This window comes from Rhododendron vialii, chromosome 9a (genome assembly GCF_030253575.1).
Source record: "Rhododendron vialii isolate Sample 1 chromosome 9a, ASM3025357v1".
Lineage (NCBI taxonomy): Eukaryota > Viridiplantae > Streptophyta > Magnoliopsida > Ericales > Ericaceae > Rhododendron > Rhododendron vialii.
This window is the reverse complement of record NC_080565.1, coordinates 13,144,488-13,163,622: the sequence shown is the minus strand read 5'-3', so window position 1 is coordinate 13,163,622 and position 19,135 is coordinate 13,144,488. Positions and strand designations below refer to the sequence as shown.

Below are 19,135 nucleotides of genomic sequence, written 5' to 3'. Positions count from 1 at the left end.
GATTCTAATCATTATTATATTTCTCTCTAATCATTACTCTCATTTTTCTCTTTATCTTTATTCAATCATTACTTTATTTCTCTCTACACTCATTACCTTTAAATCCAAATCCAAAATCCCAACGAACGGGGTAATGTTTTAATTTGGTAAAAGACACACACTAGTTGGGAGAGGTGGCCGGGTGGGTAAGGATTGGAATTCATAGGAACTGGTGGGGGCATTTTTGAAAAGCAAAAAGTATAAAACATCTTCATGCTTTTAAAAGAAGTTGCAGTGGATATAGCGGCAGTTAAAAGAAAATGGTTTGAATCATATTGTTTTGGATTGTGCTAGGCCTCATTCCCCCATAATGATCACATGAGAGAATCATATGACAAAATACATTAGAGGATGCTAATTATTTGGATGGGACCTTAGTGAGAATTCGTTTTAAGGTTGAATAATTGGTCGACCATCACACTCATCTCTACGGTAGCATATCCCATCAAGCATACAACAGAGCCATTGAAACTTTATTCATATTTTCACCAAGTGACAACTTTCCCAAACCTTAAAACTTATCAAACACAACGAAATCGCATTATTGATACTATATGAGAACATTCACCATCCCAGAGAAAAAAATCTCATACTTTTTAAAGTTGGCAAATAGTAAACCATGTTCCAAAGGCATCAAGGGCCGAATGAGATATCCATAGGACTCATCCCATGTGCCCCATTTACCAACTGAAGAACCCTAAAATCCAACTAAGGAATCAGTAGCAGGCAATACGCAGAACCTTCACAAAATTGATTGCACAGGAAGCTGTGCTGCAATTCCATCCTTATTGTTAGATTAATGTGCTTTCAAAGATATTCAGTAGTACAAAAAGTCCAAAACTTGGCACCCCCTCACAGACGAAACAAAAAAAAAGAAACAAGAAACAAAAATATTTTAAGTGAAATCACTCGGTACAATATCGAAATGTTCCAGATTGGAGATATAAGTTCTGGGGAAGGCAAACTAGGTGCTTGTATTTATGGAGTCACAAACTTGCAAATTATAACATAGGGCTTCTTAATTCAATTTTGGCACTGACTTTACATAGCAAAACTTGGATTCTATGATGCTGGCGCCATTTGCTTCAATTTAGCTTGTAAGATAACTCCAGCTTCATCTGCTATGCTTTTCTTCTTAGTAGCAACCTGCATTTAAGATTTGTTAAGCCGTAAATTTATTTTTTCCTGGCGTGATGTAAGTGTTCTCATTGGAACATTAATCTATTAATATTAATTTATGTTTGCCACTTACCAAGAAATGAAATCCAGCACATGACCTGCTAAAAAAATAGATAAAATGAGGTACACAATCTACCTTATGTGCCTATAATATGGACCACGTGCACACTATTTAGCCAGGCTAGGTGCCTTGTTATCAATTTGGATAACAAAATGCATGTGATCCTAGAAACAGTAACGGTGCTTATGGAAACGCAACTTGTGTTCCATGGTGGACTCCTACAAACCGTCAAAACTGACGGATATTCCCGCGTTGGTACGTTGACAAAGTGGGGAACAGTTCTTGTAACCACGTCCAAATACCCACATTGGGTGAGTGGGTAAAACAAATGCAACTGTGATTTGTTGCTCTGTCTATTTATAGACAACGTCCAGGAAGAAAGAGGAGGACAAACAGAGAAAGCAAAAATACAGAAAGATCAAATTAAGTCTGAAGAAGAGGGAAGCACAAAGCAATTGCAGACAATTCCAAGTGTGGGCTGTGCAATTGCAGGTGTGGGTTCCAAATCTCTCTCTCTCATAAAATTCTTATTTCTTCTTTCGGTGTCAATTCATTGAAGTTACGATTTTGTGTAAGAATTCAATCCAACCGCGCCAAATGCTGTTGGACAGGGTTCTATACATTTTGGACTTGAAAAATACTACTGTTGAGCCATCAGGGACAGTGCACCATTAAAATTCAGTTGCCGCAGGGCAGTGCAAAGTTGAAATTCTAGAAAAGGCCATCGGGGACACCCAAGGTTGAAATTCCATGGCTGTGGGGCAGCAAAAAGTTAGAAATTTCATTGCCGGGGGACGGCACAAAGTTGAAATTCTAAAAAGGGCCGTCAGGGACACCCAAGGTTTATATTCCATTGCCGTGGGGCGGCACAAAGTCGAAATTCTAAAAAGGGCCATCGGGGATAAATCTCATTGCCACAGGGTGGCGCAAAGTTGAAATTCTAAAAAGGGCTGTCGGGGACACCGTTGCAAAGTTGAAATTCCTTTGCACAAAGTTAAAATTCCATTGCCACAGGGTGGCGCAAAGCTGAAATTCCGCGACAAAAGCTGTCGAATGGTGCAGATAAAAATGTTCAACTCTGCAACAAAGGCCGGTTTGGACACATTTAAATCAGCCCCGGACCATTTTGCCTCTAATGGCCAATTTCACATTCCATGTGGGCAAGGAAATTAAGTAGTTAACAACTTTAAAAATTTCCAGCCACAAAATGGCTTTGAATTAAGCCAGGACTTTAAATTCTTAAATCTGGAGTCTACCAATGCCCAAGTTTGGATTCTTTATTTTTCGGCAGCGGGCAGAATGAAAGAACAGTTTTGAGTTGAGGACCACACACAAGCTCTAGTAACTTGATTACTCCAGAAACTACAATTAACCTAATAAAATAGACTTACTCATGTATCAAAGCTCCAAGTTGTTTGGCCACCCCTCCACGACGCCGTATAAAGTCAAGCAACGAACTATTCCTCCAACTACAGAATCTACTTTCATCACTTCCTAAGAGCTCTCAAAAAAAAAAAAAAAAATTGAAAGCAAAGAATGAGTCAACGATCATGCTACTTATAGTGAAGCCCTCCTCGACGAACGCATTAGCATGATAAGAAATAACTCTCCTAACAGAAAATCAGAAAAAGTGGTTTTCCCAACGCAGAAAAGCGGAACAGATAAATATGCCTGCAAGCACTCACTTCAAGACATGAGTACATGCGCGCAGGGGGACATTAATGTGGGTATCCGGAAGAGCATCTGTCACGAGGCACTTACCAGCGGAGCCAATACCTCTGCAGTGAGGCATACGAGCTCCTCCGGAATTGTGACTCCTCCTATGCAAGGACAAGGCTTCGTGGACCTCCACATAAGGACTCCTCTGTGGAAGCATCAAAATACATGCCACATGTCCATTCTCCATACAATAAATAAGGCTCTAATGAGCCTGGCGACTCATCACAATACCCTAGGTCAGGTGCAGGGCCTCCCGCTCAGGACCTAAGGAGGTATGTGGCTTGGAGGCTAGAGCGAGGGGATTGTCAAGGCTCGCCTCCATGAGCCGAGCTCCACCTTGACTGACCATAGAGAGCGGGGGCATTGCCTACATCAGCCAACGTCTGCCTCAACCACCATCATCGTTACCACAACCACCCTCATTATATCTACAACCACAACCACAACTATACTTCTTGCAACCATCCCTAACATCCGGCAATTAATAACCTGCTTCTCCATCCCTCTGGCCTTTCCATTCCCTCGTCAGTCCATTCCTCTGGCATGCCCATCTATGAGCCTATGAGGTCTCCATATAAGGATGGTTGATACACCACCAACACAGATAGACACACAATATCGCATACAATACATATCGATACGGAGTTCTAACTCTCTGGTTGACCATTTTCCACTGCCACCCTCTCTCTCTACAGCCGCCCAAGCTCTCTCATCCTCCATGATCCCAAGCACTGTTGTAGCGCCCGCCATATACCAGGAGGGCAACCTTAGGTACTCTTCCCACCACTCTTTTTTTTGAACGGCCTCTTCCCGCCACTCACATCCACAACTAGTACCCACTCTCAAAACAAGTGTATGGGAACACCTCCAATTATTAACTTAGAAGGAAATTCTGACTCTGCACATAAGTCCAATAACCCAAGGCGGTTCTTTGCGGGGAAACAAATGTGAAGAGGGCGTTTGGGGGGACCCGGTTGAATTTTCCCTAGATTCTGTCTAGTGTATACAATACGCCCATCCAGCATGCTTCATCAGCTCGCTAGAAACAACATAAACGCCATTGAACTCTAGGTACCCCACCACAAAGAAAAAGGGAGGGGAAAAGCACCATCATGTGATTTAAAAAGCCATACAAAGGTTCTAATCAATCAATCTGACAACACAAAAAATCTATGACTATATGTTTATGTAGCAAAACTGCAAAATGATATCCTAATCCTCTAATCGTTGGGTTGCAGAAATATGTTTAAGCACGGGTTCATATAATTACAAAGTCTGAGGTCACTTGGCCATGGATAAATACTCAATTCCTTAACAATCTCTTCATTTCATACGTGAAAACGGTCTTTCCAAAATATCGCTGCTTAAGTCATCTTGAAGCAAACATGTCAAGGAAGTAACATAGAAGAGTTACATGAAGAACTATACAGTAAATTTGATGAACTGAAGTACCAAATATGCCAGCAAGTCTATATTCAACTAGATATGTTGATGTTTTTGGGTATGGCAAACGACATCCAAACTGAATGCTAGACTGTTTATTCACGGTACAGCTTCTGTGCTATCCACATCAGATCAAATACTTTATCTACCAGAAATACTGAAAGTCAGAGAACAGGACATTCTATTCATTGGCACAGATTCATCAAAACTAAGTCCACGAATGGAAAAGGGCATTCAAGTGGAATAGGCACACTATCCATTATTCAAAAGGTTCTAAAAGTCGCTAGGTGCTAGTTGGGCGGCGGAGTGGCGCCTAGCGCTGCCGCCTGGGCCGACTAGTCGCCGATTAGTTGGCGGTTAGAGATCAGTCGTTTGTTTTATTCTTTAAAAATATTCCCCCTTCCCAAAGTTTGAGTAAGTAGAACAAAAAATCAAATAACATCCAAAATGAAAACATAAAACATTAATCCATCTATCCATCCATCAAAACCAAAGGTTTTACTGTTTAGTTTTGCACCCATAAACTATTATTTAGTCCTTGACTCTTCATCATCAAACATATCGCCAAAGTGAGCAACTGAGCATTCATTAGATGAGCCACGCTTCCTTCTTTTTAGTTATAATTTTTACTTTACCAGAGGTTTGCATTGCTGCCATTTAGGCAAGTTGATTGTCGAGAGAACTCACAAGTCATTACATATATTTCTTGGGAAAATAACACTTGACACCCTGTACTTTTTAATTTTACATATTTAAAACCCTAATTCAAAAAAATTATAAAGAAAAACATACCACCCGACTAGTCCCTGACTAATCGCCGACTAATCCCGCGTAGCGGCCGACTCATCGTCCCACAGCCTAATGTAACGCCTAAGACCTTAGTCAAGGTGGCGGACCAACACCTAGTGCCTAGGCACAGCCGCGTAGGCCGACTTATACAACACTGATTATTCAAGATGTCTACAACACTGATTATTCAAGATGTCAGCTTGTAGCTTTTCTACAATACTGAAAACAGGGTAGTACACGTAGCCGCAGGCATTGCATGGGTACTGAGACCTCATAAATTTTGGATAATTCTTTCATAAATCTACTTGCCCAAAGGAAAATTTCCCCAGGAGGCCAGGATACTCCACCATCTAAAAACAAAGCACAAGATTTAAAGGTATCATACCTCAAGAAGTTGATCATAATTAGATTTCAGCAAGTTGATTTTGCGCTCACAATAGTCTTTTCCTTCTGCCATTGTTTTCTGATTCAAACAAGTTAACAAAATGAGGTCAGAATTCAATTAATTGATAGAGGCATGAAAAACATTACAACTTGAACTTTCGCATGGGTATCCAAAATGTGTGTGTGTGTGTGTGTGTGTGTGTGGGGGGGGGGGGGGGGGGGGGGGGGGGGGGGGGGGGGTGCGTGTCTGCACCTTTTCCACTCCTCTACTTTTTTGCAAGCTCAGCATATCAAAAAAGAAGGGTGAAACACCACTAATAAGTTGTCAAGTCGTCATCGGAAACATGGCGGAAGTTCTTTTGCTCTCTAGTTCTTAGGACCGCAGAAAATGAGGGGACGTGAATGTCATCAGACTCATCACTTACACACTAATGAAACACATTGCAACTTTAAAGAAAATAACTTGACATCCAATCATGAAACGAAACCCATGCGAAGTTGTTAGTCATCCCTCCTCCATAATTTAGACTTCAAAATTTCTCAAGCCCAACAATTCCAAACAGTTTATGAGAAAACCCTTCTCACCTTAGGGACTACAAAACCATCTAATATTCAGATTGATCGCTCCTGCCTTATTTCTTCAATAGCTTTTTTCTTTTATTTATGCTCACTTGGTACTTTAGTTAGCTTCATGAGCATTACTGCCGATGGCTATTGGACATTTACTCCGACTTTCTCCCACTTGCACGACTCATGGGAAACCATATTTACATCTAACTGAAAAAATGGCATAACATTCTTCGTCCCTAAATGGTTGAAAGCAGTTCTGTACATTACAAACAGGCTAACTCCCGCAGCTCTAAGTACATAAACTTGTCGTCGCATCCAATTGCAAAACTAAACCATGAAACCCGAGAAAGATTTAAAAACGAAGGACATGATTCTTATGGTTCGGGAGGGAAAAAAGATTGACATGGGGAAGGGGAAGGGGAAGGGGAGCATAGTAGCTCCTATACTGTGTGAACTGTGAAATGAGTACACAAGTTCAAAGTTCCCACTCTACAACATACTACTTGCAGAATTTCTCATTAAAAAGGGCTAAATCTCGTGGGTAATCTTGAAATCACGTTTTGCACGTATTGAACGGTTCGGATCATCAAAAATTGATCGGGAACAATGTCAAACTCTTGAGGTCCTTAACTTAGCAAGTTAAGGGTGCCCTTAGTAGAAGGGGGTTGTGTGTGTGTGTATGTATGTGTATATAGAGAGGGGGGGGGGGGGGGGGGGGGCGGGGCGGGGGGGGCGGTCGACCTAACTTGATGCTTTTGTAGATACTCAATAGAAATGTATGGCTAAGCCTTTCTGTTTGACAAGGTCTTGCTCCGATAAATACAAGTGAAAGGGTAACGTTATAAGTGGCACCAATGAAGGCAATACCAACCAAACACCTCCCTATTCTTGAAAATTAAAAAATGACAATTTCTAAAAAGAGGCAAGAACAAAATACTTGAACAGTTGAATGTGAAATCTAAAATAAACTTGAAAGGACTTTTTTCAAACTCAATTGCTAGTTTAACTTTCTCATACATGCTTCTCATTTCTGTTATCACAACATAAGTAACTAATTTTATGTCACAAATTCCAGACTTGTAAATTAAGGCAATGGAGATGATGAGAACGACATTCAATAATCCAGTCTACAAAATGTACAGGTAGTTTCACTATGCAGACTTCCAACTTATGTCACATATACTTTGCATGATGCACATAGCATGGCAACGGCTCCTATCATTTAAGAAGAATAATACAACACGTCATGCTCCCTCTCCCTACCTCTACCAAATGAAATATCTAAATGGAAGAATTTGTACCCTATCGATGCTTAAACACCATAAACTTCCTGCACCACTTATCCCTGCATCTTATGCTTTGTGTTCAAGCCTTAGATGCAAAGTTTCAAGGTGGAGAAATCAATCAATCACCAACTGATGTGGTATATTTCTCTTTGCCCTTCATCTTACCAGGACTAATAAGGTCTCTTCTCCTATTGGCCATTGTCTCATTGAACCATGCCGCTTTACTCAGCTGCAAATTCTCTTCATCAATGGTTAAATCCTCAAAAGTCTTTTAACCCACATCCCAACCATTCGCCATTTAATACGAGTTCTAGACAAGTTTACCCCAAGTCGTTTGGTGTTCATGCAGATTTCAAAGAATACTGGTAATGCATTTTTGTGCACAATTTTCAATTGCTGATTTCAAATTAGGAAAACCAGAACCAAAAGTCTCTTAAACACATGGCTACCCTTGCATATCAGACGAAAACCCTAAACTGACGGTAAAAAAGAGCAACAAAAACATTGAACAGCAAAATTAACGAAGTTACTAAGCACAGACCTCAATGAAATATCCGGTGCCGACATCAACGAGGACTTTATCGGCATCATCGAGCTTGCCCGGGACGTATAAGGAAGCCGTAAGTGGGACCAGCAATTTCTTACCTCCAAATGCGCAATATCATCAGTCAGTCGAGAAAAATCTAGAGTGAGAGAGAAGAAGAAGAAGAAGAAGAAGGGGGAAGAGAGACCTTGTGGACGGAGAGAGAGGTCGTGGAGGGCGGTGGAAGCGGCCTCGAGGCGAGAGGTGGCGGTGCGGATGTTGTTGAGGCTGTCTTGGAGGACATTCACTTCCAGATCGGCTTGTTCTTTCAGTGACTTTAGCTGTTCGACGCTCAGCTTATCTATCTCCACCACTGTACCGCCGCCGCCGCCGCTTCCTTTCGACGTCATTCGCTGCTAACCCAACCAAAGTTCTCTCTCTCTCTCTGAAATCACGATTGGTTCAACCGGGTTTAGATCCCATCCAGTATTCTACCATCCATTGCGGTCCATTGAATGGTTGGGATTTTCTCTAGGAAATCCAAGCTTCCCCATGATGCCACGTTCACTCTTAATTTTGCTCACAAAGGCCACTGTAAATTTGCTGACGGAAAAACAGCTTTTAACATAAAAAAAATTATTCTAAAATGGGCATGATTTTGTGGGGCACATTTCGAATCCCACAAAGATGATTCAAATCATAAATTATTTTTAAAATATTTTTTTATAACTTTTTGTAAAAAATTAGAGCAACCCGGTATCCGTAAAAGCCTTTTCAGCACTCATAGACATCCTATGAATTTTGAAACACCTTACAAATTCTGAAAAAACCCTTATCGATATTGAAAAATATTTTAAGAATAAATTACAATTTGAATATTTGTAGGATTCATAATGGGCCCTGCAAAAAAAAAAAATACATTGGCCATTTAATGGGTACCAAATAGGAAGTAAACTGCTTCGTAATTTTTTTTGGCAGGCCCATTACTAGTTTTACAAAGATGATTCAAGCTGCAAGTTATTTTTAAAATATTTTTTATAGATTTTTGAAAAAAATTAACTCAATTTGATATCGATAAATGTTCTTTCAGAATTCATAGGATGTTTCAGAATTCGTAGAATCCCTACGAATGCTGAAAAAGCTCTTACAAATATCAGGTTGCTCCAATTTTTTATAAGAACCCATAAAAAATATTTTAAAAATAAATTACGATTTGAATCATTTTAGTGAGATCCGAAATGGGCCCCACAAAATCATACCCATTTAAGAATATTTTTTTTAAATGCCGTTTTTCTGTCAGCAAGCTTACAGTGACATTTGAGAGCAAAATTAAGAGCGAACGTGGCATCATGGGGAAGCTTGGATTTTCTAGAGAAAATCCCAGCCATTCAATGGACCACAATGGTTGGTAGAATACTGGATGGGATCTGAACCCGGTGCAACCTGGCGACACACTCTTTGTCTCTCTCTCTCCCTATGGTGGATTAAAAAAAAAGGGCGCATCACAAAGGTTTATTTTAGTGCCACGACACTTTGTGTGTAGAGTGCAATCTACTTGTCAACTATTTCCCTCTGCGAAGAGTGTAATCTACTTGTCCTCTTTTCCTTGCTCCCACTTTTCTCTTTCTCCTTGTATTTATTTCTATCCACCATTACCAGGGAACAATCCTAATTTCGATATCAAACAAAAAAGTCACGGTACGAGCATAGTATAAAAATTTACAATCATTTTAGGTATAAAAAAAAAAGTGGAGATACTGAAAGTTTTAAAATCACAATCAGTTTCTGCAATTTCCTTTCTATTTTCTCATGATTTGGTCTGACGTTGGAGATCCTTTGGATAAGAGCAAAAAAAATGTTGATAATGGTCTGGAGGCCGCGGTGGTCCTCGATTTCACAATCAGCCCCCATCATGCACAGAGAGGGTGGGTACGTATGGCGAGAGGTGTGAAATACTCATCATCAACTTCAAATCCATCACGTTCCAATTCCAGTCGTTTCCACCGGCCATGAACTATTAGCTTGAGAGGCCAAAAAGAGAACAGAGGAAATCAAAAGCATAATGGGTCTCTGGAGATAGAGGCAGAGGTCAGGAGTCACGTGAAGACTAATTGAAGCCAATAGTGTCACATTACACAAATTGTCATGGAACTAACAAAAACCTTCGTGGCATTAGCAGTGTTCAAAAAAAAATTGCCCAAAACAAGGCCCGTTTGTCAGGGGGGCCGAATTTGTTCCCTTACAAGTTTTGAGAAAAAAATTACTCTCTGCGCATTTCTCAGTAAATTTTTCTATTTATTTCTCTCCACTCATTACATTAAAAAAAATTATCAAGACCAAACAAATTAGATTTTGAAAATTCGAAGTTTCGAAATCTAGTTTGTTTGCTTTAGATTTTGAGGAAGGTTTTTTGGGTAATGAATAAAGAGAGATAGAAAGAGAAATGAGATTAATGATTTAAGTCAAAACTTATAGGAGAAATTGGATTTTTGAACTCAAAATGAATACATTCTTAAATCATTTAAAAGTCTAAATAACACCTAATACAAAATACAATATCTAAGTATTCTTAACAAGCGTAAAAAAACTAATATTAATATTAAAATTTTAAAAAAAAATCGATCAGAAACAACGCGGGCGTAGCCCCCATATACCCCAATGTAGATCCATCTTTGCGGTTGTTTGAATGTAGTAAAATGTACTGTACATTTTACTCGTTTTCGATTGTTTGGTTTAAAAAAAGTGTCAAAATTATTTTGCCGGTTAAACATTCTCCCTCACAAGGCGAAAATGTTTTCCTCCAAAAATTCCCTTAAGTCATTTATAGGACTCGTGGTCGTCGTTGCTCATGCCTCTACAGGCCCAACCCTCGCTCAAACCAATGTCGAACTAGCAAATTGCAACTACCCTTATCCTCTATCTCCATACGGATGTCTATAGGCTATAAGCGTGCAAAAATCAGTTCAATTTAATAACTTTAAGTGTTCGATCCAATCTTTTAATTTTTCATTCAGATTTTAGGGACTAACATCTGAATGAAAAGTTAGAAGATTAGATCGAGCATTTTTTTTTTTTTTTGAAAGGATCACGATTGATCGAGCATTTCAAGTTATTGAATTGAGCTAATTTTTCACCAGGACACTCAAAAAAAATTCAAATTTAATAAACGGCTCAAATTATTTTTATGGGCCCCACATTGTGATACGTGTAGAATCTATGGGGTGAAAATCTATGTACACAGACTTTTCGTATCAATAATGAGATTTCATTGTGTTTGATTTGTTTGTTTGTTGTTTTTGTTTGTTATTTATTGTTTTCTGTATTTTTGGATCAGTAATGTCTGCTTTTATTGTACTGTGTTCTTCTTATATATAATACATGGGATGATGAGAAACTTTTATGTATATTGGGGATACTAGGGGTAGTGGTATCCCCTCCGGTCCGTTTTTACTTTTTTCAGCCATTTTTCGATCACACTTTGATGATCGGCTCCGTTCATTTTGAAGAGTTCGGCGAGAACTTTAATTATACGAAAAACATTGTTCATCAAACTTTAGTAGGTACATGATTGGCACACGTGAAAATTGCAAAAAAAACAAAAACAAAAAAACAAAATTGGATTCTGATTCAGTGTGTTTTTTTATCTAGTTTTGGATTTTCATTCAATTTTCACGTGTGCCGATCATATATCTACTAAAGTCTAATGAACACGATTTTTGGTATGGTTGAGGTTCTCGCCGAACTCTACAAAATGAACGGAGCTGATCATCCAAATGTGATCAAAAAATGACTAAAAAAGCCGATCATCCAAATTTGTCTTTTCCGATCATCCAAACGTGATTAGAAAAGACAAGTTGTTGCAATGACTAGAATTCATTTGATCCAATGGCACTCATTCTCCTCCTTTGAATAAAGTGCCTACGTTGTAGGAACATATTACACAATTGCTACCGTACTCTTCTAAACGTGGAAATTCCACTTCCTAAAGGAATATGATTTTGGCACTCCACTAAAATCATTGGCACTCCACTTTTAATTTTATTTTCTCACATGATCAAGACACAAAGTGGAGTGCCAAAATCATTTTCCCTCCCCAAAACACAATATTAATGAATGCAACTTTTGTTTTTATCACAATGAATGCAAATTTCAAACTAGGCTCTTTTTTATTCTCTCTCTCTATGTTCATATATTCATTTTTTTTTTCTCTCGAGAACAAGTTAATTAAGCCTTTTTTATCTCTTCCTAAACCTTTTCATCTGTTCTCCTGAATCCCTCTGAAACCAAGATTCAAAAGGTAATTCCAATTGGAGTGGGTGGTGGGAAATTCGCTAGTATGAATAAAGTTCCAACGGCTCTGTTGTATGCTTAATGGGATATGCTGCTCTAGAGATACAGCGTGATGGCGACACCAATTACTCAACCTTAAAATAAATTTTCAGCAAGTTCCCAGCCAAATAATTAGGATATATTTTCTCATGTGATCCCCTCGTGTAATCATTATGGGGGTAATGAGCCCTAGCACAATCTAACGTAACATGAGTCCAACCATTTTCATATGGAAACGGATGTGGGGGTTGCCTATCCATCCTAAAATTAAATTTTTTGCATGGAAGTGCTTCAACGAGGCTGTTGCGACTAATTCTGCCATTGTCACAACTCACAAGGAAAATTCAAACTGATCCAATGTGTCCTGTATGTGGGAGAGCAAAGGAATCTATTTGGCACTTGCTTTTTCATTGTGATTTTGCTACGAGAATTTGGATTCACTCCCCCTTTTGATTGAGACCAGAGGAGCTCCAAGATTGGTGGTATATGTTTGATTGGTGGTGTAACGTCCCGAATTTTGGATACGTTAAATAGACAATTTTATTGGAACATCAAAATAGAGTATGGCTCATTATTACATCATAACCTCCATGAGAGTACTTTCATTACAAAAGGGAGGAAAACTAGGGTTCCTAACTACAGCTCCGCTTGCTCCTCCATTCTAGCCAGTTCTTCAGCTCCAAAAGCTTCCACGGTGTAAAGTTCACAATGTTCATCTATAAGGTCTGACACATTATACCAGCGTCGCCACCAATATAATATGTCAGGGTCACCAAAAGTAACACCGTGAGCTACAAAAGCTCAATAGAATAATCCATACCCACTAACCCTTAACTTACAAGTAGTATACCGTAATGCTAACGATTTCCACATAATACATGCATATTTGGCAAACAGCTAACAATGACACATCCACATTCACTTATTCAAACTAACGTTGGTGTCATTGATTTTCTGAGTTTCTCCTACGAGTCATTTCGTAGACCGTGTCACAGGTTTTACCTTTCATTAACTAAATCAACATTTTCAAAATCGTCATTTACACACCCAACCTCGGTTCCATCATTCCGGTCTCCCGAGTATCTTTACAATGGTTCCGCCACACCGGGTTTCCATTGGCACACAAAACTTTGAATTTGGCATTGGCTCCTCTCCACGGATAACCAATCCACAATTCAAAACCCTCGGTTCCGCCGCTCCGGGTTCCCGAGTATCCTCTCAATGGTTCCGCCGATCCGGGTTCCCACTGGTTTTTCGAAAATATTTTACACACGCACTCCTCACAATGGGCTACCAAGTCCGGCCACATTGCAGTTTCTAAAACATTTCTCTTTTGCAAATCACATTATTCCATTAACCACATCCTAGGTGTCATGTTTCTACTTTTTCGATTTTTGTGTCTCATTTTCGTGCAACGACTCCGCGGTAGGACTTTTCACATACGTAATCATAAATCATTCATTGTAATCTTGAAACTAAACTAGCAAGATCATCCCATTCTATATTACTACTCACGCTCAAATCACCACTTAAAGCATAACGCCACATGTACGAACGCCTTTGGAGTGAAGATCACTTATGCTTTACAACAAGACAAGTAATACAAGCAATTCAAGTATATATGCTCATAACCATCCTAAAGATCAAAATACGAATACTTCTATCAAATGGTAAAGTCTTATCTTTCTTCCTTTGTGGAAAATTCAAAATAACAAATGTTTATTAAAGTAAAAGTTGTTTATTCAACATGCTCATACTTCCATTAGCAAAATAAATTTGTTAATTATCGTGCGTTCCAAACATTTATATATTTAAAGAAAACGATTAAGAATATTATACTTAGAGATAATGAGGATGAAAAAATCTACCATTCTTCTTAGCAGTAGGGCGACTACAGAAAAGTAAGTACGTTGGCTAACGAACGGAGTGACTTCCTGCGGTGATCTTTCGGTAGCTTCGAAAGAGAAAGGTTTATCTCGAAATTAGTTCGTGACTAAAACTACTAAACTTTATGGATCGAAATGGTGGTTTAGGATGAGTTTCTTGAAGAACTCAAAAAGAGCTCAAGAACAAAGCAAGAACAAAGGAAGAACACAAGCTTTTCTAAAGAGAGAAGTTGAAAGGTGAAGGTGTAGAGATGTTGAAAGGTGAAGGTGTGAGTTGAATGCTTGGACAAGGATCCTATTTATAGGAAAAAATGAAGTTCTCTCTCCCTCTCTCTTGGCCGAAAATCTCTCTCTCTCTCTCTCTTTCCCATGGATTTGCTCCATTGTGTTGTCCAATCAAGTCTTTCAAGCATGCCATGACTTGTCAAATCCAATCTTTAGGCATAAGGCTATAAAATCAAGTAGGATCTTAGGCTTTCTAGGTAAATCTAGGTGATCATAGTCTAAGTTGGCAAGCCTTGCAAGTAATAAGGAAATGATGGCTACGCTAATGTGTAGTCTTCCTATGTTTAGTCAATCCAAGGCTAAGTTGTAGTTAATTTCTAGGATGATTAAAGGCTAGGTAGTGTGCTTGAAATTGACTAAAAATGGGTTGTCAAGTCATAAATAGACTTAAGGCTAATGGGGTAGCTTGGAGTGCACAACACACAAGCACACATCTCTCTCTCTCTCTCTCTCTCTCTCTCTCTCTCTCTCTCTCTCTCTCTCTCTCGTACCATGCTATATATGTGTAGGTATATGTATATAAGAGTGAGAAAAGACTAAGGGTGGTTAGGTCCAAGTAGACTTATAAGGCTAGGAAGGAGTAAAGATTGTAGTCAAGGCTTGATGACTAGTTATTGTCCAATGGTTCTTAAATGCTAGGGAAAAGTAACTAAGTCAATTGGTACTAACATTTGCCTAACTAAATGGTTGGAAACAAAACCTATTACCCAAAGGATAAGAATTTCCCTAACAACTATCGTTCAATGGGTAAAGAGAAAAGATACACTTGGAAGATGTAATGATGAGGAATGAAGTCAAGAATTGACTAGTCAAGAAAGTGCAATGATTTCCTAGTCTAGGGTTGTATGCATGGCAAGGCTAAGTTTGCTTCTTTTGGAAGCAAAATGATGGCTTCCTATGGTCCATGATTTGTCTTGTCAAATCTATATTGGCAAGTCTAGTTTTTATTATCCAAGGGATAAAAAATTTCTAGCAACTATTATCCAATGGGTAGAAGGAATAATGACGATAAGTAATGTTGAAATGACTAGACATGAAGTATAATGATTACCTCCTTAGGTCTAAAAGGTTCAAGTAGGGTTGGAAAGGTTCATAAGGTTCACCTAAGGTTAGGGGAAAGTAACTAAGTGAAATGGTAGTTAGGTTTTCCTAACTAATCGGTTGGAAGTTAATCCTACTTGCCATGTAGGATTTCTAGCCAAGAAATATAATTTTAGGATTTTATTAATCTTGCTAAGAAAATATACAAGTGCTTCTACAAGCATACTTGTTTTTAGAAAAGGACTCAATTGTCCGGGACGAAAAGATATAATTTTATAAATCTCAAATCTAATTATGACGGATTATTAGAAATAAAAACGGAATTTTTAAAAGCAAATCCAAGTAATTAAAATAAAATTTAAATATTTAACGAAATTTTTATTTACCAAAAATTAGGGTCGTTACAGGTGGAGTTGTATTCAAGACCGAATTAAGCAAGCAGGTTTCCCTTTTTCGACAATGGGGCTGGGTTTAGTTTATTGTTGGTGGATTTGGCAGGCTAGAAATGATCTTGTTTTTAATGACAAATGATGGGCAACTGACGCGGTTAATGGGAAAGCTCAAGTTGATTTTCATGAGTTTTTAAAGGCGATGAAAAGGTTTCCTCAACTATGTCCAGGGAGCACAATTTGGATACAAGTAATTGGAAGCGTCTGGAGGAAGGTACGGTCAAAATTAATGTTGATGTTGCTGTTTCTAAGGAGCTGAATGTGGTGGGAACGGATGTCATAGCTACGGGAGCAGATGGGGTTATATTGGGTGTATCAATCAAAACTCATGTTGGTATTAGCTCTTCCCGAATAGTAGAGGCTCTCACCGTGCAGGGTGGTTTGTACATGGGTCTTGCGTTGAATCTTTTCAAGGTTATAGTTGAATACGATGCTGAAGCCATTGTCACAAGTTGTGTGGCGACGAAGACTCTAGCCAAGGATATTGCTGTTCTAGTTCATGATTGTCAGGCCTTTAAGGGCTTGTTTTTAGCTTGTGATTTTTATTTTGTTAAATGTGAGTATAATCAGGCTGCACATGTTAGTGCCAGAAAAGTCCTTTCTGGTGGTTCGTCCGAGTTATGGACAACTACTCTGCCCACATGGGATTCTATCATTTCTGATGTTTAGGCATTTCTTCGCCATTCAGATTAATAATTTTTTCTCCTATCTACCAAAAAAAAGAGAGGGAGGTTTTGAGAGTAATAAATGAAGAGAAATAAATAGAAAAAGTTATATTTGAGACCGTTCCCAAGATTTGAGTCCCCCATACAAACTAGGTCTTAAAGTCCAACCTAAATGTGGAGGTAATCATTGCAACTCTCTTGTTAGCAAGGTAATAAATGAGAGGTTGGTTTAAGGATTATTAAAAGAATGAGGGTGACAACCAATTAAGTATTCAAAATGAAGCTTAGGCCATCCACAGTGGTATAATCAAAAATGGATAACCAAAAGTTGACACATCAGCTTTTGATTATTCATTTAAGAGGTTGCTAAGCTTAACAATGTTGAGATCCACAATTGTCACTTCTAGTCCATAACCAAAATCAGAGGTCCACAACAATTTCACTCTCTCTCTCCCTCTTCTTCCTGCCATTCACTTCCCTCCATTACGTTTTTTTGGGCAAAAATATATCAAACATATGGTGTTCTTCCTAGTGTTCTCTATCAAAACAACACCGAAACTTTTTTTTCCCTAATCTTCCAAAAAAAATCAGATATGTTCTTGAATTTGGAAAAGAATGCAATGTTCTTCATGTACTCAATCACAGGGGAGGAACGAAAAAGGAATAAAATAAAAATGGAAAAAAAGAGTGAAATACCTTAATCCGGCAAAGATAAGATGAATTGTAGATGATCGAGAGATATGAGCTTCACTTTTGGAGGGAAAGAAATAAACAATTTATGGGTGAAGTGAAGAAGATATAGAGCAAGCGAAGAATTAGAAAATACTAGTTGAAACACACATGTATACAAATTTTAGAACCAATTAACTTATATGGTGTGGGGTCCACAAAATTTGATTATTGAAAAAGATTGCTAGTTTTGGTTATTCAAAGCCCAAAATTTGATTATTTCTAAGAATGCTATTAAGTTTGATTATACCATTGTGAGTCATCTTTTGCACTAATATTGTTAACTTTAACAACAATTGACTTTTAATTATACCACTGTGGATGGCTTTAGTATTCTTAGGGTTTAAGAAATTAAGTTTTTCTTTAAATTATTCGTTTATCTTTAATAATTGGGTCAATCAAACATCAACGGACATCTCAATAGATCATATTAATTTGTCTGGAGAGATTGAAAATTTGAGGGGTCTACTTAATAATGACTGTCAATTTAACGTATACCAAAAATGATTTAAGAAAATATTTATCGATATTCGATTAATTTGATTTTAACATTCAAATAGAGGCTTACCAAATGAAGAGCTTGAATGATTAAAAGAAATGGAATAATGTTCACTCCCATTTCACTTCACATTAAAAAAAATCACATTTGAGAATCCTAACTCTAAACTCAGGGTACAAGTATTCTATTAAGACAGCAAAAGAATTGAGTTGTTCGCACGTAGTTTGAGGCTTGGCTCGATTCAATCTATTTTTAGACGTGTCAAACTTGAACATAATCTTTGGCTTGTTTATAGAAGCTTCTTCGGTACTCGAACAGAGTTTCAGTTCTCCAAATACTAAACGAGCTCTAGTTCAAATGTTGTTAAACGAGTCAATTTCACATACACACTAAAGGCTTGACTGTTATACTCTAATTCTAGTTCTAAACCTTAATCTTGACATAATTCTTTAAAATAACATTCGCTTCTGCTCTCAAACCTCGTACTCTCAAATTTTAGTTATTTGGAAAGATTTTAAGATACGTTCTCATGCTTGTGCACCACACCCACACTATGAATCTAAGCACCACAATCGGGTGGACCAAGATCCAGTCGAATTTCCTTCCTCTGATCCAGTTTTGGGCCACCTGTGAGCCCTATAATAATAATCTAAACCATTTACTTTTTAAATACCATTTTATTTGATGGCAAAATCTACAAACCGCCTTGTGGGCGGTCCACGGTGAACCCAAGCGCTTATTTCTTTGTACTTTAAAGCCTGCACACAGCTTTAGGTGGCGTTCCAGATTGCCTTCTGTTTTCCAAAGTTCTTTTTTGGGTGATGAACAGTAATAAAAAGGAAGGTTCATTCCACTTTTCCTTACAAAGTTCTTCTTTTTCAAAAAGATTATTGTCAAAATGACCATATTGCCCCTTGGACTTATCCAATTTCCCCAGACACCTGGCTTTCTCCCCTCGATCTTCTTCCACGCACAGACTGGAGCAGACCCCTTCTCTCTCTCTCTCTCTCTCTCTCTCTCTCTCTAGACATACATATCCAAGAAAAGAGAAAACATTTCACCATAGTAGGAAAGGAACAAGAAAATGAAGGAGTTGAGGACCTCACTGGACTCCCTCATGGGCGTGTACGCCTTCTGCCAAACCCTCCTCCCCCCTGAACTCCGATTCGCATTCCCCAAGCTCTTCGCCCGCCTCTTCAGCTCCTTCTCTTCCCACGGTGTCAACACCAACGAGCTCTACAACGCCGCCCAGCTCTACC

General features: G+C 38.5%; 2 protein-coding genes across 3 annotated transcripts; one reads left to right on the top strand and one right to left on the bottom strand.

Moving 5' to 3' along the window:
• Nucleotides 1–780: 780 nt before the first annotated feature.
• Nucleotides 781–18,909, bottom strand: LOC131300576 (prefoldin subunit 5). 2 transcript variants are annotated; one of them, XM_058326486.1, is made up of 5 exons: nucleotides 18,864–18,909; nucleotides 8,202–8,423; nucleotides 8,012–8,115; nucleotides 5,616–5,693; nucleotides 781–1,185 (listed from the first exon to the last, which is right to left on the bottom strand). In XM_058326486.1, the coding sequence occupies exons 2-5, from the start codon at nucleotides 8,401–8,403 to the stop codon at nucleotides 1,102–1,104; spliced, it is 468 nt and encodes a 155-aa protein (XP_058182469.1). In that variant the 5' UTR covers nucleotides 8,404–8,423; nucleotides 18,864–18,909; the 3' UTR covers nucleotides 781–1,101. The 2 variants fall into 2 exon arrangements, with proteins under 2 accessions (XP_058182469.1, XP_058182468.1); XM_058326485.1 differs by lacking the exon at nucleotides 18,864–18,909 and adding an exon at nucleotides 9,432–9,461 and having other exon boundaries at nucleotides 8,202–8,455.
• On the top strand, nucleotides 16,146–16,652 carry LOC131299631 (uncharacterized). Its single transcript, XM_058325215.1, has one exon. It carries the CDS (start codon nucleotides 16,146–16,148, stop codon nucleotides 16,650–16,652), a length of 507 nt encoding a protein of 168 aa, XP_058181198.1.
• Nucleotides 18,910–19,135: the final 226 nt, after the last annotated feature.

Excerpts from the sequence above, each read along its gene's own strand:
- LOC131300576 (XM_058326486.1), bottom strand. The coding sequence starts at position 8,403 with ATGACGTCGAAAGGAAGCGGCGGCGGCGGCGGTACAGTGGTGGAGATA. Across the intron at positions 5,694-8,011 it reads GCACCGGATATTTCATTGAG|AAAACAATGGCAGAAGGAAA; the intron begins GTCTGTGCTTAG and ends TGTTTGAATCAG. Across the intron at positions 1,186-5,615 it reads ATTATGATCAACTTCTTGAG|GTTGCTACTAAGAAGAAAAG; the intron begins GTATGATACCTT and ends TCTTAAATGCAG.
- LOC131299631 (XM_058325215.1), top strand. The coding sequence starts at position 16,146 with ATGTCCAGGGAGCACAATTTGGATACAAGTAATTGGAAGCGTCTGGAG.